General features: G+C 44.1%; 1 protein-coding gene across 2 annotated transcripts in view; it reads right to left on the bottom strand.

The window, feature by feature from the left end:
• LOC141476556 (transcription factor 4-like) overlaps positions 1 to 21,194 on the bottom strand; it is a 226,530-nt gene extending 205,336 nt beyond the window's left edge. Inside the window, exons 1-3 of one of the 2 annotated variants that reach the window (XM_074165245.1) lie at positions 21,170 to 21,194; positions 20,461 to 20,558; positions 18,671 to 18,743 (exon numbers count right to left, since the gene is read on the bottom strand). In XM_074165245.1, the coding sequence (XP_074021346.1) occupies positions 18,671 to 18,743; positions 20,461 to 20,558; positions 21,170 to 21,194 (196 nt within the window). Of the gene's footprint in view, positions 1 to 18,670; positions 18,744 to 20,460; positions 20,559 to 21,169 lie in introns of those variants that run through there. The other variant, XM_074165246.1, reaches the window with a different exon arrangement.
• Positions 21,195 to 24,214: the final 3,020 nt, after the last annotated feature.

Below are 24,214 nucleotides of genomic sequence, written 5' to 3'. Positions count from 1 at the left end.
TCTCAGAAACACAAACTACGCCTCAATCAGTATTTAAGAGCACATTCAAAGCAGATGGAAGTCAAAATGCAAGCCAAAAGGCAAGCGTTTGCTCGCAAGCAAAAGGATTACACTGGTCTGCTAAACTGTGAGAGCACAGAAAAAATTAAGGAAAATACTGGAAGGAGAAAAAACAACCCACAAACACTTAAGGAGGTATCTCAGCACTGGTATCCAGGCAAATTTATCAATTTAACCTCTACACACCACCATGGACCTACCTCCTCATCTCAAAGTGCACACACAAGAGGGACACTGGGACCCTCTTGACTCAAACACAAAGGACCCCATACTATTGAGTTTAACTGTATAGACAGTCTGTATTTTTATTTCAGACCAGATTTAAGTATTTCAGACTTAACAGAATCACAGAATAGAACAATGAAACAGCTTCTATCTCCTGCAAATAAAGTTCTCTCACCCCCCACAGATCTATAGTTCAGGCAAACAAGTTGACTTATTCAAGCAAGGAGATTTCGTAAACAACTGGCAAAAACCTGCTACACAGACACATACATACATAGACACACTACAAATTTCCACCAAGGCATCCCACCTCGCTTTCTACAACCAAAAGTAAAGCAGAAATACCCAATTCACAAGTTCCAAGGCAAGATTCTCCAAGAAAATAAAAAGGCACAACCCACACTTCCCAAGTCCCCAAGGTAAGAGCAGGAAAGACAAGGTACACCAGCCACCACATATTTCCTTTTAAAATATTCAAGTGGAAATCTGTTCACCACTCCTTACCTTAGAGAAGAAGCAGCAACCCACCACGAAGACCCACACATGTCCAGCCTCAGCCAAGCCACATGGAGCTCCACAGACCCAACCAGCCATCACCACCTCCATCCACACCCCAGCCCTAACGAGCTCCTACAGCTCTCTGGTGGCTCAGCTTAAATGACTCCAATTAGACAACCCACCAACACCTGGAGGGTCTCCACGCCCAAGGGGGGAGCTCCATAGATCAGAAGGCACCATGGGGAAGCTTCACCTGGTGGGATGGGACTCCCTTAGATCTATGGAGGTAGCACCTGCTGTCGTGGTGCATCCATGACGCTCCGCTCCCTCCTTGGGAAAAGTATGGAGCAAACTCAACTGGGGCAAGTGCATACACGCAGCTGGGAGACGCAAATGTCTCATTGACTTTTCCTATCGAAAAAGGCACGTTCCTGTAGAGACATGCCACACGTTGGGGGAGGGGGACAGATGGAGAAGGGAAACATGCTATTTAAGTGCTGGAACAAGAACAAGTGAATATAAACTGGCCATATTTAAATTTTGTCAAAACATTACAATAAGACTTCTGGCCATCAGGACTGAGATGCTGGAACATTATTCCAAGACAATTTTTGGATCAAAAACCTTAACAATTTCAAGACAGAGCATGACAATCTAAGCAATACCAGGCACCTGGACCTGCTAATCCAAAGACTCCCTTCCAGTCCTAACTTCCTTTCAAATACTCTAATAAACGGCATTGATGTACGTCCCCACGTCTATAAACACCAAGGAAATACTTTGCTGAACAAGCCTTTCATTATGAAGTCCAAGGGCTGGCAACTGAAGACACAAACGTGGGAATGATTAACTGCCAGTGGCCAGCTCTCCACGGAGACAAACCGCTCTGGAATGCAGGATTACCTGTTTTTAACAAATCCATTAGATAAGAGATTGTCTTTTTTTTCTTCTGCTGTTACTCGTTAGATGCAACAGGAATCCCAGCTCTTCATGGGATCCTGCCCTACAATATCCCTTAATTAATGTGATTTATTCTGGAATTCAAGTGGATACAACAGCCATTACAGCACTCACCGGCATGGCATCGGGCAGCAAAAAGAGCGTAATTCCTTTTGTCTTTCTACCAGAGCTTACTTTGAACCAAGCACCAACTGACCATTGTACATATGACCACTGATGACTCTTTTTGGTTATATATGTATATGTTTATTTATTTATTTGTTAGAACAGTTGTTTTTATCCAGTAAGGCTATTGTAAATATTTTTCTTAAATACCCCCAAGAGCCTAAAAGAAGAGTGGGAAACTAACGACCCACAGACAGGAACGTTCCCAGCTTGTTTTGAGGCAAAGGGTTATCTCTAAGCTCAGAAAGCTTTCTAGTTTAAAATTTGCCTTTCTTCCAAAAAAGCCACCGCCTTCTCCTTACATGGCTACAGCCAGACAACCAGAAAGGTCTGTCTTTGCCCACAGCCTAAGAGACTTGAAGGCAAGAAGGGATCACTGTGATGTTCCTGCCTAGAATCATCCATGGTCAAGACCAGGCTGGATGGGGCTTGGAGCAACCCGATCTAGTGGGAGGTGTCCCTGCCCATGGAAGGGGGTGGAACTCGATGATCTTTAAGGTCCCTTCCAATGCTAACCTTTCTATGAGCCTTTACATAGCCCTCTTCACCCTACCGGGCCCGTCATCACTGACCTTCAAGGAGCACTGTCCGGTTTGCGCCATTTCCTCCAGATTTTTCTGAATTCTTGAACGCAATGGGACTACTTATTCCACTTGATGGGGAAAGTAATTCTGTTTGTAACATGACATTTGCTAGCAACTACAGAGTAGACATAGAGGCTTTATTTTTTTTTTCGTGTGAATGTGTTGGACAGTGAAAACAATGATACTTAGAGTTAATTTTCAATGCCAGAAACTAGTGGAAGACTTTTATTTGCTAGGCAGCGTATGCCAAAGACATGACACCCAGGTCTCTCCCTGCAGAAACTTTGTCTAAAGCTCAGCTCTTTGCAGAGGAAAATACCACCGAGGCTCACTCAAAAGGGAATTACTGCTAAGCTGCTTAGGTGCAAGCTCCGAGCAAAAATTAATCTTGAGAAAATTAGATCCAACTCTGTTCAGCAGAAGACAGTTAAGCCCAAAGCTGTAGAACCCAACACCACTGAAAATGAGCTTTGATGGTCGGTACAAATAAAGGAAGCAGATGAACAGGTGGTTACACAGAGCAGGTACTCCACAAGAGCTGAATGTTTGGGAGATGTTGTTTTGTCTACCTAGACTTTACTAAAGCCTTTGAGACCATTTCCCACAGCATTCTCCTGGAGAAACTGGCTGCCCACGGCTTGGACAGGGGTACTCTTTGCTGGGTAAAAAACTGGCTGGATGGCTAGGCCCAAAGAGTGCTGGTGAATGGAGTCAACTCCGGTTGGTGGCTGGTCACAAGTAGTGTCCCCCAGGGCTCGGTACTGGGGCCAGTTCTATTTAATATCTTTACCAATGATCTGGACGAGGGGATCGAGTGCACCCTCAGTTAGTTTGCAGACCACACCAAGCTGGGCAGGAGTGTTGATCTCCTTGAGGGTAGGAAGGCTTTGCAGAGGGATCTGGACAGGCTGGATCCTTGGTCTGAGGATATTAGGAAAAATTTCTTCACCAAAAGGGTCGTCAAGCCTTGGAAGAGGCTGCCCAGGGCAGTGGTGGAGTCACCATCCCTGGAGGGATTGAAAAGCCGGGCAGACGTGGTGCTGAGGGACATGGGTTAGTGGTGGACTTGGCAGTGCTGGGTTTATCGTTGGACTCGATCTTAAAGGTGTTTTCCAACCTAAACGAGTCTATGATTCTGAGATGAAGTTTCCATTGGGGCCCTCCAGCAAACACCAGAATCAGCGAGCGAAAACCAAACAAATATTGTTATGCCTTAGCAAACCTTATTAATTTCAGAAATTACAACCTCTGAAACCAACGCCAACAATTAGGAATCAGAGATTGTCCTTTGGTTGTCATCTTAAAAGCTCAAAGAGGGCTGTATCTACAGACCTGAAAGAAGATAATTGTTGGTTAGACTTCTGTTTGTGACCATCAGAAATGTTACCTTAATTTGGCCTTAATGACCTATAATCTCTTTTAGCATATGGCTTTTAGAATGGTTATTATTCAGCTTGATCTATGGCTATAATGGAGCAGAACAGAACTGTGGGTATAATTAAAATAAGTTCCTGTAAAAGTGGAATATGTAGTACATTGCTAATGTGTAAATGACTAAATAACTTAATTAGGTGAAATGAAGTGCACTTATAACCACAGATGCTTAAGCCGAATCATGATAATGTTGTGTGTGTGAATATATTTTTTTTAAATATGTTTATAACCCAAACAGTAGGACAAGGAAATACAAAGTGTACACTAGTTATGAGGACGGCAGCGGATTTTTTAAAGGGAAGTTTTCGTTACAAATTAACATGAAGCCGGTAGAGAAAAACAATTTTTAAATCACTTCAAAACGCTGAAAGGAAACAACTTTTCAATAGGCTGTTCCAATCCCTGCAAACATCTCCGAGCAAAATCTCAAGTGAAATATATGAGGAAATTATTCTTCTGGGCAAGCCTAAAAGAATAAATAAATAACTGGAGCCCACCTATTCGTATCATGCCTTTCCAAGCCTGTACCTATCTCCTTCATTAGCATGAGTATGTAGGGCAATGAAATGGATAAATCTGCACAATATAGGCAAAGAGCCCAATCCTCCTCACGGGGAAATCAGCAGGAAAATTCCCCGTGCTTTCAATATCCGAAAGACCGGGTTCCAACTCGGGGGGGGAAAAGCACATGAAGTGCACTTGACGATTCAAAACATGGGACTGATCTTGCCAGTCTTCCATCTGAGACAGTCAAACTGAATACGAGAAGCTCTAAAAATCACTTACAGCACTTGTATTCATCGATTCATCCATATTCATCCTTCCTCCATCACCGAATCCTTACTGTAGGTGAATGTAACATAACCATGAGCATGATGAGGAGATGAATAAGACAAATTATTGAATGTGTGCTTGAAGGAGGCTTCAGCCAAATAAGCAACCAGGAAATGTGTACTTTCATTTTAACAATGAAAGATAAAAAGGAAGGGTGCAAAGCGGTACCTTCACAAGTACCTAGGGAGCTGTGGCGTGTCTTTTTCCCAGAAAGCAACAATTCTCCTCACTGCCCTCATTAAAATAAATATAATATTTTAGATTTTATCCTATTAGTTCCCTAGCAGAACATGAGATCCTCAGACAGCATAAAATGGCACGACTCGGTGGGTATTTGTAGAGTTACGCTAATTTATTCCAGTGGTGGATCTGATAGATTATATAAATCCACCACCACTTCCTTCCGCGTGTTACCTATTATTTTTTATTACTCAAAAGAAAGTCAAGGTTACCAAGTTACAGTGCCCAGATAACATTTTCCCATTGCTTAACTTTCTCATATTTATTAATTAGCTGCCTCTAATGAGAAAGAGAAGTGCGATAATTGCAGTATTTTGGAGTGAGCCAGACACAAGAAGTGTGAAAACCCACCAGAAAAACTGCTTGAGCGCAGTTCATCAATCCCATATTAGACAGTAAGCAGCCAGAATTTGTGATGATTCTCTATAAGGAACTTTTCCAGTTTCACCAATCAGTAAATGAGATGGTCTTCCTTGAAGTCTCCTCTCAGGAAATTCTGATTAAATTAGAAAAGATCAAACCCCTTTTCAAGTTGAAAATAATTTGAAAACGCTACAATGAATGCAGGGGAGCAAAATAGCTCTTGGATGTAAGCAAACCCATTTTAAGGCAAAATTTGGACTGAGTCAAAAGTCTCAGAATAACTATTTGGAATCTGTTGCTATTAGTCACCGAGTTGGAATAAAATCAAAAGATGCTAATAACGGAGACGTGCATTCATGCCTGCATAGACACCCTGCCTTTCGGAAGGAGGCATTTTATAGGATGCGCTGGTGAGAAGGAGGTGAAATGGCACCACCGAGAAAAAAAATCTCCTCTCGCAGGGTACAAAGGAGACTTGTACCTCGCAGGAAGGGGAGAGGAGGTGTTTCCCTCTCCTGGGAAGTGTCACCGTCAGAAGAGACTCCATTTCACATCTCCTCCTTGGGAGCCAACTGAAATCAATTAACTCTGCAACTGGAACCAATTAACCCTCCAAAATGCACACCACCAAACACAGTGGCAGTCTTTAATAAATGTAATAAATACAGAAATAATAACACCAAGCACTGCACTGAGAGAACAGTTTTCCAGTCTATGTGATGCGGGCTCTGGATTCTTCAGAGACACAAGAACAAAGGATTTTGTGTTCTAAAAAATTAAAAATTACCAAAAAAAAAAAAATGAGGATTCAAGTAGACCCAGGGGACCTTTAAGATGAGATTCATCTCATTTAGCTTTAGCCATCAAAAAAGCAGCCACCTAGTCACCGAGCCGTCTTTACAATCAGTAGGAAGAGACTGCTGCCTTGAAAGAGCCATCTCAAACCCTTATCTTAAAAAGGGATAAGCCTCCCTATCTCTTCACCGACACAGGAGGCACCGAGATGATGCCGTTCGATTAAGATGCCAGGCTTTGACGAAAGTCACAGTAGGCAAGATGGGTGCCATCTGTGAAGGCAGGAGCAGGCAAGCAGCCCCGTCCTTCTCCCCTCGCTCGCGTCCGGGAACCCTCCCATCGGTGCAAACGAGAGACCAGGAGAATGCTACTGCTCAAATACATTTCTTAGGGTTTTGTCTTATTTGTTTGAATTCACTTCCATTACAATTCAACATTGCTATTTTTCACATGGACTTCTGATAAATACAACGGACAAATTTGAAAACATTCTACAGATTATCCATTTTCATTTTTGCTTTTAATTTCCTGTCGAACTAGGACTTTTAGACAGCAACGGACAGGGAAGAGGCTTAAGCAGAAAAAAATATGATTGTACCACTATTACGAAGTGACTCAGTGCTTGCGACCTCTCCAAGTGCCCGGTCAGTGCAAGGGGGTTTCATCCCACCCCAGCGGAGACCACCAGAAGTTTCTTTTTTTCCAGCAGCGGGGATAGGACTGAGCTGAGTAAGAGGAAACAACTTTATATTAAAAAGAATAAAGCTGCTGCTTCCATAATCCTGCACTTTCTATTTAAGCTCTTTCTATTTTGGATTAAGAAAATAACGATTCTCCATTAGGCATTGCCCTGTTTACAAACACATCACAATTTTGCCCAATGGCAGAGCCAGAGGATATTTTTTTACACTTAGAAATATGTTAAAATACTAGATTTTACAGTTTTAGATATACATTTTTTAAATGTATCTCTCTCATTTTTTAAATATCACACTTTTAGCATAATAAATCTCATCATCTCCTTGTAGTCAGATACTATGGGCTCAATGGCCACAGAAAACACTTTGGCATTTACAGGCAGTGGGAATCCACAAGCACGAAAATGCCAATAATCATCACTTTAACTGTTTTCTGGTTAAGTTTTGATTACAGGGTTTTCAGTTCCTTTCTCCATTCCTATTCCTTCACCTCTGAATTTTCCATAGATAACCTCTTCTGCTCCCTAAGGAAGGAAACACTGGAATTAAGGGGGAGAATTTGGAACCGAAGGCTGGGGTTACCGGACGGGTCGGATCCAGAGAGCCATGAAGTCCAGCAGTGGGGGTTTCTGGCTGCAGGAGAATCCTTATTTTGGGAAGGTATTTTGCTGCCACCCCACATCACACTCACAGGGGAACAGCAGAGCTCTCTACCCTGGATTTGCACTGCAAAAAGACTGAATCTTGCCCCTTCAGATAATGAAGGTTTAATGAACTGAAGTGTTTTTCCTGTTCTACAGAGCTTGCATTCACAAGTCCAAGGAAAAAATAAAACCAAGTCAGTAATGGGGAAGAAATAGAGACAACGAGATGACAAACATCTGGACAAGCTGGGACCCCATAAAGGTAAGAAGGGATCCAATACTGCTGAAATAACCTGGATTCACTGAATTCTCAAGAGAAGTAAAACGTGGGTTGTTATCTATGTATTTTTGAATACGACAACGCTCTTCTGCTTCAACTAAACTGGGTTTGTGGTTAAAAAGACAATGATAATTTACTCCCAATAATTTCCCCGTTGAGGATTTACGCCCTGGAGAGACACATCTCCCGAAGAGCGCAGAGGACGGAGAGCCCCTGCGCTGACGAGAGCTGTCCTGAGCTGCCTGTTTACTCTCTGATAATTGCTAATTTTGCCATGTTAACTTCCTAATTGGATATCAACACATTTTCAGTATCTGTCATAGGCTTCGCTCACAGGCAGGGAGATGTGAAGAAGCATCAGTATCTCACACTGACCAAACCGCTTATTCGAACGTTGACACGAGCACGAACCTGAAGCACTCTCACCACTACGTCGCCACTAGTGCCAAGTAACCGCTTCACTTTTAAAAGACAGAGGTAAAATAGGAAAAATAAAGGAATATAAATGAGAAAACTAGGAGAGGGAAAAAGACAACGTCCATTAGTTAATAAGCTAGTTCATAAATTAAATGCTCTAATTTGTGGTGTTTACAAAATATCTAATTTTAGGAACATGAATTTTCCTCTGTTTATACAACAAGACACAGTATTTCCTAAGTAAATCTTTCCAAAGAGTATAAAATCAACAAAGCGATTAGGCACAGAAAACAAAAGTTAAGCAAGGCATTTGCTAACAACTCTGATCCTGCAGAATAAAGCATTATCTAGTCTCGAATCAGGACTTACTTAACACATCATTTTTCCCAAAGGACTGCAAGGGACAAAATACTATGAAATAAAGTTGGCTTAGGAGAGCCCAGATTAACACAAAGCACACCAGCGGTCCCAAACAATAGGAGTTTAAGGCAAACCCAAACCAAGTGCTCTGGCAACAGGCAGTAACTGGTAGCGGATATAGTTAGTGATGGCACGGGAAGATCCATGTGGAAGGTCTGGCTAGAGAAGCGGCATCAGCGGCACAGGAGGAAAATGAGTGTGCCTGACAGGTTACACTCTCATCAGGAATCACAGAACATGTCCTTTATTTACAAGAGCAGGAAAAAGCATTTTCCAAATATTTGCTTCCATTTCTCCTTCAACCCTCCGCCACAAACATTTGGCTACAACTGAAAAAAAGTATCCTAGGTCTGAAAAATAAAAGAACATTTCCGAGTCAGATGAAGCTATACCAGAGATCTGGTACTATTTCTCGTGGAGGGGACATTCCCAACCTCGGGCTGACTACACACTGCAAAGGAGGAGATTTTGGAGAGGCAACCTCAGAACGCTTGTCCAAACTTCAGATAGATGGGATTCCTGTTGTATAAAAATGCCACGTGAATGAGGTTTTGCAGTACCGGGAAGTCTTGATAGTCCAAATCATCTCCCCTGTGCAGTGCCCGAGCAAAACCGTTGATCCTGGAGAAGCAGGAGGCGGGAAGAGCCAGGATGCTCCCGCGCACACAGCACGGTGAGCTCAGGGGTGAGCCCAGGACTCGCTACGATGCCCTCATGGCTGCAGAACTTCATCAAGCCATTAGGCCACTTTCTGCCCTTCTGGGAGGTCTGGTGGTGACTCTGGCTCACCCCTGCCCTTCTCTCAAAATACCTGCAGCATTTAAGCAGCCGCAAGGCCTAGTGGCCAGCAGTGCCCCGAGGACAAGGAGCATCTCTTCCCAACGCAACGCACCTTGAGCAGCACCGCGCTAAATATTTACTCTGCATTTCAGCATCAGCTGCTGTGTGCCGTCCCCATAATTAAAGCACGCAGATCCATAAGGAGCTAAAAGTAATGTAATAATTATTTCTGTATTACAACTGTGTATGCAAGCTTCCCGGCCGTCACTTCTCCCTTTAATGAGAATCCCCTCAGAACCGAGGAAACCTACGCTACAGCCTGCGGAGCTGCCAGCAGAGATGGCCCATGCTCACGGGGACTCCCAAATCACGTTATCACATGCATGTCTTTGTTTCTAAAATACTAAAAAACCCCTCTTTCACGTAGTTTCATTAAACAGCGGTATTTCAGGCTCTGCTCTGTGAAATCCCAGTGTCCTTTCAAACAGGGGCTGTGCCAAGGAACAGCATCGCATCTGCACGGAGGCGAGAGGAGAGTCACATCCTATTACAATTTAGGGAATTTATTCGGCTTGCTTGTATTTGCAGAACAACTCGCTCCCAGGCTGTAAGTTTATATGGCAGCCCTCAGCCCGGTTCAAACGCCCAGAGCCAAGTCACAAACTTATCAGGAAGGTTTGTAATGGAAATGCTGACAGACCCTTAAGTCTAGTGGCACTGGCAGGTGCTCCCACAACACAGGAACATAATTCAATCAAGCTTTGGGCTGACGTCACAAAGCACAAAACAACTCAAATGCTTTATGAACAGTACCAGAACCCCTGAGATTCAATTACAGTCTTGATATTCCATCAGGAGTCATACTTAGCTGTTTTTAATATAACAAAACCTTTGTACCAGTTATTTATCAAATAGGTCGATCGTATTTATACGTACAGTCGGAGGAAAAAGCGCATCGTGCCACGTTAACCTGACAATCCCAAATCTTCAGGCTTTTATTCAAGGAAAACAGCACCAGGAGAGAGTCTAATTTTTATATACTACAGAAGAGAAAGAACTGAATCCTGGTTTCCTAGGGATTACACACGTGCCTAAGAATTAATTCAGTGATTTCAATTTTTTTTCCCATTTTTGGACCCCTAAAATTATCGTGGCGGAGGCACCGATCGCTGCAGAGTGAATGTAAGATCAAACAGGGGGGTCGTTTAGTGTGGGGTTTTTGTTTGGGTTTTTTTTTGTTGTTGTTGGTTTTTTTGGCTTTTTTTGGTTTTTTTTAAATAAACTTTGCTGGAACCCACAGAAACAGCCCATGGGCCTGAAAGGATCTGCTCTAAGGGTAAAAAGGTAAATTTTGGGTAAAACCCTGACTGAAGGCGATGAAGCCCAGATGCCAGGACTGCTGAAAACACCAGCGGGCTTGCAACGAGGAGAGGACCAAGCAGGCAACGAAGGCGCCCGGCGTCGCTCCCCGGCCCCCCGCTGATGGAGCGGAGCAGAAGGCACCATCAAGTGCCAGAGACATCGGCTCAACCTCGGAAGCCTTCCCACCAGGTGAAAAGAAAATCATTATATTCAACAAATCAAGTCTTGGGGGATTAGACAAATTCCACCAGAGCACTCTGCAAATCCAGCAGCGCGCGTGAAGCCTTGTTTCCAAAATAGATCAATACCCGGCCCAGACAACAATAGATTACAGCTACCTATTGTCATTGCTACCAACAGGCGTCCTGAAACGGTGACTGTCACAATAGCTCTCACCCAACAATGCTGTTACGGCACCTTCCCGTGAAATACTTTCTCCCCACTCTCAAATCCACCCAGATAAACCCATTTTTAAATACACCTGGTTGTTTGATATGCAGTTGGACCGCCCCTCTGTTTACCTTGGCAGAGAGAGTAAATATGCCAAAACCTTTCCCCAACACTTTGCCTAGTTCTGTAACTTTGCTAAGAAAAGAAATTACACAACAACCTTTGAAAACATTAGAAAAAAAAAAAAAAAAAAAATCTAAGGATTTGGTCAGTGCCACCCCTCTGCTCTGCCAAGAAGCACTAGGGAGAAACAGGTAAAAGGGTAAAAGAAGACAATTGAGATTTTCTGCTGTTCCAACATCACAGATTTGTGCCCCAACACAAACCCCCAAGTCAGAGGTTTGAAAACCTTTGAACGGCACAAATGGCAAGAGGCAGATTTCGGCACTTGGGCTCGATCCCCTGAGGCACACGATCCCTTCCAGATGACAAAAAAGAAAAAGTGGCGGCCCCTCAGCATCTCGGTGCCTCGGCCTGATGGGCAGCATCAGCTGTGAAAAGGCAGGGGAGGAAATTCAGTAGCCACTTTTCCTTAGCAGTTAATAGTACAGCATAAATAACACCAAATTAAATTATTCAAGGGACTCGTTTGAACTGTTGTTATTCCTCCTCCTGTCTTCCGAGGTGCAAGAGGAACTCTGCGGACTATCTGCAGGCACTGGCAGATGGTACATACTATTACATGTATATTAATTTTATATGCCTACATCTTCAGCAGGACATGTCAGACATTCCCGGGCCGTGCCGCCTCTTCTCTCTGCTGACCACACAGCGAGCTCACTTGAACTAGACGTTTGTGTGAGCAATGACAGTCTCACCTATTCTTCGCCAGCCAGAACACAGAGAGCTACGCCTCGGCAAATCGCTGGGCCCTTTGGCAGGGACCAGAAAATGAATCACAGCCCCGGGGCCATCTCTCCTCGGCCGGCTCCGAGGAGCCCTAGGAGATGTAGGCACCTGACTTTCGTAAGGCTGCATTTCATAAGCTTCAAAACAATAGGCTGCCTCCCGTTCAGGACATAAAAAAAATAATTTCCACTTCTTGAGATGTAATTTCTAGCCCTTCTTAGTCCAACTTTGATGATGTCCACCTCCCTGGTATCATTTATCTGGGAAAATTTTGGTAAAAGACCTTTAAACCATTACAAACACATCCCCTGTTCCTTATTAAACAATTGCAGATCTGTTATCTTGGCTTACGGGAACCGATCTAAATAACATCATGATATCAAACACTGAAAACCACAGGCCTGGGGCCACCGGGGCTCTACTCTTTTTCTGGGCCTTGCAAAGACACACATTTCCAGATACAAAATGTAGTTTACCATTAGAAGTAAATGTTTGATCTGTGAAGCTTACAAAATGACTTTGTTTATCATAGCAGATGAAGAAGAAAAAAAAAAAAGGGAATAATTTTAAACTCAAAACAAAACTGTTTATATGACAGCTTTTACTGCTCCATGATTCTGTGCATTTAAGAGAGATTCAAGCAATTAACAGCATAAACTTTCATTACATAGTTCTATTATATATGTTTATGTGACTTAGTTGTTCATCTGTTATTTAAGCGATTTCCTCATTACTAGGGCATGGTAAAGATATTTGCTGATCCTGTCAAAAAGCGTCAAGCAGTTCATTCGCAACATTCCTGGGATCCCCGAGCCTGCGCTGATATCCTTTTACTTACAAGGTAAGTAAAATATCAAAGCGACTCCAAATTCAGTAACGGCTTAAATCACAGAGGAGGGGGGGGAATTCAAATAATAAATTAAATCACATGTTCAAGCTGCAGAAGCCAAAAAATAAGTGTAAGCGGTGAAAGATTAAAATTTGTGTGACCCGGTGTTCCCGAGATGCAGAGGCTGACAATTCTTTGTGCCTATTTAATGTTTCCAGGGAATTCGGTCGATGGGAGCTGCGTTTGCTGATGACAGGAATCAATCTGAATTTGGGAGCGGTACGAGCACAAATCTAATGGGAAGAAGCCAAATTGTACCTCGCACGCTCCCAGACGCCTTTTGTTCCCACATCCCTTACCGAACACGTTGCACAAGCTTTGTACTCCTACTTAAGCCCAAGTCAGGCCTGAGTTCCCTGGTTTAACAGACACACTTTGTTCACAGATACCTCGTATCCACGGAATAACCGAAAAACATTCTTTCTGTTCCTGCTAAATTTGGCAATGGCAGGCACAAGCGTCTCCTCCAAGTGACATTTGGCTGGATCTGGCCCCCAAGCATTTCAGTCTCTCAGACAGCTAATGTGGATGGTTTTGAATTATTAAATGTATTCAGGAGTCTTGACAAGGTAGACGAGCAAGGATTATGACAAAAAGTATTTTATAGAAAAGCTACAGTATCCAACAGGCGCAAATGAACTGTTCCAGATACAATTCTCTTAGATCAGATCCAAGGCAACCTTTTTGCAGAGTATTCAAACCCTCTTCCATTTAATAAGGCTAATTTTCTTCCAAAATCACAAATCAAGGGGATTCATGAATTTTTTAATTTTTTTTTTTCTTTTTTAATTGCCAAGACAAGTCCTCAGCTTCCAGGTCTAAATACACGTGAGGGATTGTAGGTGGCGGTGTCTCTGGAACGTCCTCTGCAGGATGCGCTCCGTTTGCCACTGCCAGCAAGACCCAAACTCAGAAGTAACCTCTCCCCTTTGTAACTAAATATTTAGCTCCTCCAAGTATGCAGGCTGGTGTCTCAGGCCAACTCAAATACCACCGCGTGGGTCTCCCTCTGCCCCCACAGCGCGCTCTTTAATAGGGCTCGGAGGGGAGGAGGATCGAACGCTTCGCAAGTAAACATAGCTGGAAGGATGGGAGGTAACTAGCATTCTTCTTCTTCTTAATCATAATTACGAAACATTAGGGATGAAAAATATGGAAGCGGTTGCTTTTGTGTACCCACGGAGCTAAAGCCTGGAGGATTTTTCAACAGGGAAACCCAGAGAGGAGCATCAGGGAGCAGCGCCGCGGGCCGGGGGTGGCAGAGCCGGACAGAGGGGCTGGGAGGTGCCGTGTCCCCGCACACCGGAGACCCGGAGACCTGGAATGCCGCCTGGCAAAGGGAGCGACGTGGTGCAACACGCACGCAAAGCCAACACCCAAATTCAATCATCGTTTGCTGTGTTTTCTGACACAGACCACTGCAGACACGGACTACCCTTGAGAGTCACCTGTGTAATCCCAACAGCTACGTACCCGCTACGCTGCCTCCCTGCACTTCTCTGATCCCTACGCTTCACATTTCTCATGTATTCTTTTTTTTTTTTTTTTCTTTTGAATTCTGCATTATAACCCCCCAAATAAATCACATTCTTCCCAAATCCTCCCTGGTGAAGGTGTGTTCTTCCCTAGCACGCACACATCATTCCTACTGTCAGCTGTGCCCAACCTGAGCGGCCACCAAAACCTTTTCAAGATCTAGACTGTATTTAACTCCACTTTTTCTCATGATCCACCAAGAATTTGGCAAAATTATGCCCCTTTCCCAGAAGGCCACGCTCCAAAAATTGAACTGTACTTAAAAAAACTACATTTGGTTATAATTTACTCAGACACATCCATAGTTAAAAAAAGGACTTCCAAAAAAATCCAGCTGAATTTGTGATTCCCTAGTTAAAGATGTATTAATTTGTAATGGCTGTTATTTTAATGCAGGACAAGCCCTAATCAAACTAATGGCAAAATTAAAAGCAAGTCCTTAAATCCTTTAAACTGACAGCTTTATGCAGTGCTGTCTGTGCTAGCAAAGATTTTAGATTGTTTTTTGCGTGCATGCAATAGGAAGGGCCAATCATAAGAATTCAGTTATTTTCCTGCTACTCACACCCACACAATATTCAAACATATACACAGTGGGCAATCTCTAACAGATGCTTGAAAACTTAGGTAAAATTAAATACTTAAAATAGAAGAAGCAGAAATTGAACAGAATCAGGAAGATGTGGGCTTCGATTAACGGTTCGGAAACTGAAATACGCCAAATGTGACAGACCTAGCAAATTCTTTAGTGCCACAATTGTCAAAACCTGCTTCAAAATCCATTCCCCAAAAATCAAGCACCAGCGATCATCATCTTCCCCTTATTTTACAGTGTCTCGCACTTAGATTGTGACAAATGCTAAGGAAGCTAAGGTGAACTATTCAGAAAATTTTAGAGGGTCTTGGAAAATCAATTTTATTTTGGCAACTTTAAAAAAAAAAAAAAAAAGAAAAGAAAAAAAAAAAAAGAAGGGGGGGGAAAAAAAAGGAAAAAGAAAAACCCGGCTTCATTCTAATGGACATGCATTGTTCAATTTAAGTAACAGGTACTAAATCACTTTACAAATACAATATAAATTTGAGGTAACTCCAGGGGAGTTTTCTTAAAAATAATTTCAGTCTTCCCCAATTCCCCCCGTTAAGGTCAGAGTCTCTGAAGCAGCATGGCTGAATTGTTTTAGTGCTCTCTGCTGAACACCTGCAAACATCAAACAAAAACTCCTGGTCCTTTACTGGGTTGACAAAAGCCTTTCATGTGAAAAATGCTCCATGGGAATGTCACGGCTGTGGCTCAGGTTACATTCCTTTCTCCCTCCCAGCCCTCACCATTTCTTAACATGGTAAGAAGCCATGTTTGTGAAATTAAAGATTAAAAGGAAATGTGGCTTTACTTTATTTTCATTCACACATTACAAATCACAATAGAGCATCATATATTAGATGAGTAAAAAGCTATTAAGATGACTTTAAGCATGAAATATTACCACACTTCCTAAAGTACAGTTAGTTTCACTTCACTGCTTGGGATTGCTTTTCTTTGGGGTCGGTTTTGGGGTGGGGGTTTTTTTTTTCCTCCCCTCTCCTAAGAGAAGTTTCAGGTTAATGCAGAGGAATGACATCTGTGGTTCCCCATCTCAGTAAATATCATTTTTAAAAGACGACCATTAAGAGAAGGTCAGCTCAAACTTCAGAAGGGCATCTGTCCAGAAGGAAGAACAGGCTGCGTTTGGCTGGCTAAAATTTCCTATTATCAATATGGATAATTAGAATAATAAACTGTGCTCCTATGTTATTAATGGAGCTATCTTTAATCCTTCCATACAATAACAGAAAACATCTCTTGCAGCAGTTGTCTGGGCGCTATCACATCAAATCTGCATGTCTCCAGCGCTGGCTCACCGCGAGCCCGCACCCCAGAGATGCTGAAGGAGCCAGCCCCTGGCACACAGCTGGCTGGCCAGCAAGAGCCCGGCGAACAATAGCCACGCTTCTCCTGCACGCAACTCCCTCGCCAGGCCACACACCCACCCTCTCACCGGGACCAGCGAGGGGCAACTCACTCATGTCCACGCTCTGACAACTTTTTCCAAAATCACTGGTCACTCGCTCCCTCTCCAATAACCAAGCGACAGCCATTTCTATAGGAAATTCCAAACGATTTGCCCTTGGAAGAGCGTACCCTGTGCCGCATCCCATTGTGCAAACAATCTACCAACCTCCCTTAATCAGGCTGGGTCCTTCAGCCTCCACCAGCAAAGACCGGGGGATTCAAGCCTTTACATGTTGTGACAGTGTGGGAGGGTTCAGGTGTTATTTTAAACGGTCTGTATCTTAATATTACTGACTTACTTCAGCTCATTAAATTACTTGTGTGGCTGAAACGATGCGTCAAAGTTACTTTAATGCTTCCAGATTTAGAGACAATAAAAAAAACCAATATAACCCCTCGATTCCACTCACTCTTCAGACTCGCTATCCTGGGGTATTTCTGATCAAAATGACTTGGTAGATGAGGTTTACGATGCATTTATTAAATATAACTATCCAGTCAATTGCTGCTAGACCAGTGTTAGTTGCTGCATTGACTGGTATATAAGCATGACAAATTGATTTGTCTGGCACAAACACTCTTTGCTTCTCTCCAGTGAAAACAAATATAGTGAATATTATGTCTTCGGTTAAATCAGTTCTTAAAATTATGTCATTCAGAAAATAACAAAAAATAGGACTAAAATCTTTAGCTTGCGAGATATAAGGCAAATTACATTTGGAAAGTTATTCAAACCTGACAGTAAAATTTTCCAAGTCACTATATTCATAATACAACCAAATTTGTGAAGATAAAACAAAGCCATGTTATTATTTTGAAAGTCTGAGTAGAATAAAATTCCCAAAATGAGTACTTAATAATTGTAGGCGGCATTTGATCTAGTATCTTAAAAATGCACATTCCAGACTACTCTCAAATTAGGAAGTCCTTCTTTGGAAATACGAAGTTAATTGCGGTACCAGTGCATTTAATAAAAATGGCTATAGTGAATACACAGAAGAGGTTCCTTTAATTGAGTCCAAACTGCAAATACCAGGCATGAAACTATACGCAGTGACGTGTTTATATCTAGATATCTACTGGCAGTTTGCAGGGAGGACTTGTCCAAATTTCCCATCTGATTTTGAGCAGGACTCGGCGGATAACAATACTCTGTACAGTGTGGGGCTATGTCTAATTGCCCCTGCTTTTAAAACACTCTCTACCCGGAGATGGATTTGTGTCCTAGCCAAAACATCACATCCGCAAGGCAGGGAACCCTCTTAAACAAAGTTAATAGAAGAGCAAGGAAATCTCAAATGCCCGAGTATCTTTGCTAGTTTTACTTCTAATTTGTCAGGCATATAAAAGCCTCTATATAAAACTTTAGTTGCCAGACAATTATTGCACACACATGTTCTACCGCAAAAGAGCTCTGGTATTTCTTTTGTCATCAAACAGGACTCCTGTTTTTATGGAATGCAGGAGTTGCCCCTATAGTACTACTACAGCCAAATAAACAAACACACAAACAACCAAATCCTCCAGTTCAATTGCAGGGACTCTTCAAAAGCAGGCAAATATTTAGAAAGAAAATGCCCTGTCTTCCACCAGGAGAAAAGAAACAAGCCTGAAGATTTTAATTCACCCAAAAATATTCCATCAGCAAACAGTGATTTTTAATACTAAAGAGTCCTTTTCCCAGAAGAGGTTGGTGTTTAGACTCGGATACTTGCTGATTTATTTATTTAATTTAAGCAGCCTTCAATTCTTATTCACAAAATTAAATTCTCACACAAGATGTTTCGCTTATAATTTCAGACATGCAAAAGCTAGCATCTGAAACTGGAAATAAAAAGCTCCAATGCTCAACTGAGAACAGAGATTTAAACTAGCTCACCTTGAACAATTATACAGAGGAGAACTTTAGGGTTTTTTTTTTTTAAAAAAAAATCATAAATGTATAGAAATACTGTGAAAATGTCCCAGTCTTGTGGAAATAATAATAATAATAACAGCCAGCGCTAAGGAATAATTCCACTCCAATCTGAATGAATCTGCTCCCCAGAAGAGATTAACACAACCACAACAAAGGTAATGCCTGTGGATAAATAACTAACAACAATTTCACTACATACGAAACAAAAACGTTACATACTTGAGCCAGTAAAATGTCCACTTGCCAAGGAAGTTGGTCCATTTTTCCCACTGCTCACAGGAGGTGAAAACATCTAAAAAAAACAAAGAGGCATTACTAGTGGAAAACAAGAGGTTCCCGAGTCCGCTGGTAGTCAAAAGTTCCTTCCACGTTCGCTGTGAACTACGTGAATAGTTCATCTCCCACAAAACATCGTCCCCCACAGACCTGAAAACGAGTCAATATTTCTTACAGCCCCCACCAGCCCCTCGCCACCATCATCACGTTTTTATTAGGCTCATTAGCTCCCCAAACAATATTCGCTTCCCCGAAGAGTTGGAGCAAGCCCGGTCCCCAGCAGCGTGAGCCAGGCTGGGAAGCGGGGCTCGCTCCCCTCTCCAACTCTCCCGCTGACAAAGGCGAAAAAAGTTTGGTTTTTTGTTGAAACCTTGGCCATAAACGTAGCAATGTCCATTTCCATCCCGCTTTAGGATTTGCCTGTCATATGGGAACCCGAATAATAATAATGCAAAGTGCCACCTGCCCTAAATTCTCATTTCGTCTCTAACACAGAGCAATTTGAAGCAAGGCTCTCTCCCTCTCCCCCTCTCTCTCCCTCTCTCTCGCTCCCTCTCTCTCTCCCTAGCATTTATTTCGACCCTAATTGGTTTCTCTCTTCTTCGACGTGTCTAGTGGATAATACGCACCTTCCCTGAGTCAGAGCCTGCAAAAAGCGAAGGAACAAATGGAAAAAGTGCAACAAGCAAAGAGGGGGCTGCAAAGCTGCCTCAGGCTAGGTTTCCTGGCCAAACTTCCCCAAGCCATCCCTCCCAAGCCAAGGCTGGAGCAGCAGCAGCACCACCAGCCTGAAGCAGCCCCATTTCCACGGGGGGGGGGAGTGGGGGGGAGGAAATCGGGGCTTTGCGGGGTGTTGCTGGGCTTTAGGAACGTACACGCATCTCCCAGCAAACTGTCTCCCCCGAAAGAAAGAAATAACGGGACAGATCGAGCCTCCTGTGACATACTGGGGGGGGGGGGGGAGGAAGGGGATGGGGAGAGGAAGGAAGGGGCTGGGAGGGAGGGGGGGGGGGAGCCTGACAAAACTAGACAAGTGCACACGTCCGGATTAACGTTTGGCCTCCAAACCAGCCCAAAGAGACAAAAAGTACTTTTTTTTTTTTTTTTTAAGAGAAAAAAAAAAAAAGCACCATCTAGCTGGGGGGAAAGGGGGGAGGGCTTCAGAAAAAGATTGGAGCAGTTTTAATGACAGCAGAAGCCATATGAGATTTCAGTGAAAACTTTAAACTGAGACAGTCATGGATTTCTTTGCACTTTCCATGTGCCAAAAAATGAAACAAGGGAAGAACTGAAAATAGAATATAAGCAACTAATTAGCAATTAATTAGTTCATGTGCCAACAACGCTATAAAACGTAAAGCACAATAAAAGTGCTAGATATTGTTATTAACTAATGATGAGAAATGTTCAGTTTTAGGGGCGTCTCTTTTCGTATGAATTATTTCAGACATCCAAGACATTCAAAGAAGCTGTGAACACGATTCCATCTCCCATCACATACAATAAGAAATAATAAAAAGACTCTAATTTTTTTCTTTTTTTTTTTTCTTATTTTTATAAGCAAAAAGATATTTCGCATGGTTCTAGCTGCTGATTAAAAATTGCCCAATGTACTTAGATCACAGTTTTGTTTTTGTTGGTTTGGTTTTTGGTTTTTCTTTTTTTTTAGTTTAACAGATCAGCTAGAAGATATTTTTTTACAGCTGTTGTTAATTTCCACCGTTGTTTCTTACCGCACTGAAATCCAGTAAATCACTCAGTTCTTTGTCCGTCCCTAAGGCAGCCATTCGCTGTTGGTGATGCATTTTAGCAAAATCACACAAACCTAGAAACATGGAAATAACCGCAATCAGAAACCCAGTCCCGAGCCTTGCAGGAAACACAAGCGGATTTTTCAGGGGGGGTGGGGGGTCGGGGGTGGGTTGTTGAGAAGAAGGGAGGGAAAAAAGATGGAGGGGCAGCAAAAACAACAACAACAACAACAACCAAAAAAAAAAAAAAAGCGCGATATTGTATTTCCAAAGAGGCGATCGAAACCCGGTAACATCCACTCTAAACCCAAACCCGGAGGAGGAAAAAAAAGAAAAAGCCTCGCTGCCGGAGCATCATTTATGCAACAGGAGGTTCAGCGAGGAATGAATGAGGATCCCAGAGAAGAAACTACAGCCATCCGCTCCCAACTTTTTCCCTTCTCCTTCTTCCACGCAAAGTAGCGTTTAGAGGCAGAAACGGCAAACAGCGATAACAGCGATGGGGGGGAACAAAAAAAAAAAAAAAAAAGAGAAAAGAAAAAAAAGAAAAAGAGATGCAAAGTCGCAGGCTCCGGAGGCGCCGGTGCGGAGGGACGCGGGGCGGGGGGGGGAAGCAGAGAGCAGCCTGTGACAATTAGCCCCAATTTCTAATTTGCGGAGAGGAGGGGGGTTAATAGCAACAACCCGGCAGCGGCTTCGGGCCTGTGCGGAGTCATCGGTTCCCTCCGAGCGCCGGGGGAGGGGAGGGGAAGGGAAGGGAAAGGAAGGGAAGGGAAGGAAAGGAAGGGAAAGGAGAGAAGGGAGGGCAGGCGGGCGGGGAAGGAGGGAAGGGGCGCGGAGAGGAGCGCGGAGCCGAGCCCGGGGCGCGGAGGGGCGCGGGGCCTCCCTACCCGCCGCTCATGGAGCCGCCGAGTCCCGCCCGCCCCGCACTTTTGCGGGGATTATACTTTAAATTTGCCCAGCTCCCGCACATCCACATGGCAAAGCCCGTTTATACCAGGCTGCAAATACACGTGATGCGGGGACTTTGCCAAGAGGAACAATATTATTTCCCCCCCCCCTTGTATTACCCAGGTTTTTTGTTTTTTGTTTTTGTTTTTTTTTTTAATTCTGCTTTGTTTTGGTTTGTTTGCGATTCCCCCCTCTCCCCTTCCCCCCCTTCCCGGTGCCTACAGCTAAATTTCAAAGCCGAGGTTTTTCCATTTCCAGAGAGCATTGCTGCAAACTTCGCGAAATCAGCCCTTTGATTCCCTTTACGCTCAAGTTTCTGGGGACGATGCCAGAGCCCCCCCCCCCCCCCCTCCCTTTCAGCATGTTATACTTTTTATTTTACATTTTGCTATTGCAGGCCCGACACGCTCCACAAAATAAAATAAACTAAACAACCTAGCTCGGCTTCGTTTTCCGGTAGGAAAGAAAGCCCCGAGTTATCGCGCTGGGCGTTTGCACCTCGGTGTGTATCCCACACGTGGAATTCCACCCTGGGATACACAATGTATATTTATACACACCAGCGATCCTGTGTGCACGCACACGCGGTGCACTTCCCCTTCGCATTTACACAAGCCAATAACTTGCACCTCTTATTTTAAATAACACAGTGGGATCGACAATTTAGGAAAAAATAAGAAAAAAAAAAAAAAGAAAAACAAAAAAAAAACCACAGACAAGTTACTCTTAACAGCAAATTGTAACTTTACCTTAAATGGCCACAAATATGTTCACAATATTCCAAGGGGGTAAAAAAAAAAGGAACAAAAATAAAAAATAAAAAAAAATAAAAAATAAAAAAGAAGAGAGGAATCTTCTGCCAAAGTGCTTTATTATCTCACACGTGTGTGACCCTCCAAAACCACGAAAAAGTACTGTAAGTGTCAGTCCTGCTCCGGGGTACTCCACAGCTTTACAGGCACCCTACACCTGGCTTTGTTGTTGGGATTTGGGGTTCCCGACCACCAAACGCCCGCCACCAGCTCCCCCACCCAGACAGCCGAGCCGCCAGCCAGCCAAAAAAAAAAAAGAAAAAAAAAAAAAAGAAAAAAAGAAAAAAGGCAAAAAGAAAGAAAAAAAAAAAAAAAAAGAAGGTCCGACAACTTTTCCCTCTATTGTTTTTACAAACACATGGTGACTGACAAACTGCGAGCGCCGTGGCGGCTCCGGGGACTTTCCCCTCCGTCCTTCCTTAAAAAAAAAAAAAAAAAAAAAAAAAGGCGAAAAAAAAAACCAAAAAAAAAAAAAAAAAAAAAAAAACAACCGAGCGAGCGCGGAGCCGCCCGTCCCCAAACTTGTTCCAAGTTTACAGCGCTCTCCTCCTCCTCCTCCTCACCACCACCACGGCCTCCCCCGCGGAGACGCGGATAATAGCATCTTTCCCTGGAAGACACATCGCCAGCCGCTCACATCCGGGCAATGCCCGCCGCCTTATAAGCGCCGCCGCCGCCGCCGCCGCTCGCAGACAATGACGAGGGAGGGAGGGAGGCGGGCGGGACGGCGCGGAGCGGAGCGGGGCCACCAAGATGGAGGGGGCCCCGCCGCCACCCCCACTCCCACTCCCCCCCCCCATACACACACACACACACACACACACACCCGCCCGCCCCGGCCACGCTGAGGGGGGGTGCGGGGTGTCTGTTTTGGTTATTTGGGTTTTTTTGATTGTTTTGTTTTTTTAAATAAATGTAATGGGAGCAGAGCGCCCAATTTCGGCTGGTGCGCAAACGGTTCCTGAAAATTGCCATGGGAAAGGGCAAAAGGAGCGAATTGCGGGGGGGAAGGACCAAAGAAAGGGGGATGTGGAGGCCGGGGACGCGCTCCAAGGCCCAGGCCTGAAAGGGATTAGGAGAATCATAGAATATTGGAACGGTTTGGTTTGGAAAGGACCTTAAAAACCATCCAGTTCCACCCTGAGACACCTCCCACCAGACCAGCTTGCTCCAAGCCCCATCCAGCCTGGCCTTGAACCCCTCCAGGGATGGGGCAGCCACAGCTTCTCTGGGCAACCTGGGCCAGGGTCTCACCACCCTCACAGCAAAGAAGTTCTTCCCCAGATCTCATCTCAATCTCCCCTGTTCCAGTTTAAAACCCTTCCCCCTCGTCCTATGGCTCTCCTCCCTGATCCAGAGTCCCTCCCCAGCTTTCCTGGAGCCCCTTGAGGGACTGGAAGGGGCTCTAAGGTCTCCCTGGAGCCTTCTCTTCTCCAGGCTGAACCCCCCCAACTCTCTCAGCCTGTCCTCACAGCAGAGGGGCTCCAGCCCTCCCAGCATCTCCATGGCCTCCTCTGGCCCCGCTCCAACAGCTCCATGTCCTTCCTGGCTGAGGGCTGTAGAAATCTTAAGTGGGGTGCTGCTCTGGAAGGCTGGGGCAGGAGAGCTGTGAGCCCAAAATGAGGGGTAATGGGTACAAGTTACTCCAGGGGAGATGAACAGGGCCATTTTCCAGCGTGGCCTTAAGGCCTAGTGAGAAATGGGTGCTAAAATGGCCATCTGGAAGGGGGGTGCCCCTGCCCGCCTGGATGTTCTCCTGCGGCCATGTTACACAGGTGTGAGAATACCTGGTCTAGACAAGGGGTGGGCTCCCTCTGCAGCTGGAGCCTGGGTTTCTCTCTGGAGTCAGAACTGCCCATAACCCACTCCAATAGACTCCTCCCTTAGGAGCCCCCAGAGCCACCAGCACCCCCATTTCTCACGCCAAGTAATGTTTCAGAGAGGGTGCTCACTTTCTCGTCACACGTCTAGCT

This window comes from Numenius arquata, chromosome W (assembly GCF_964106895.1).
Source record: "Numenius arquata chromosome W, bNumArq3.hap1.1, whole genome shotgun sequence".
In the NCBI taxonomy this organism is placed as follows: Eukaryota; Metazoa; Chordata; class Aves; order Charadriiformes; family Scolopacidae; genus Numenius; species Numenius arquata.
The sequence above is the reverse complement of the archived record's forward strand: the minus strand, read 5'-3'. Positions and strand labels throughout refer to the sequence as shown.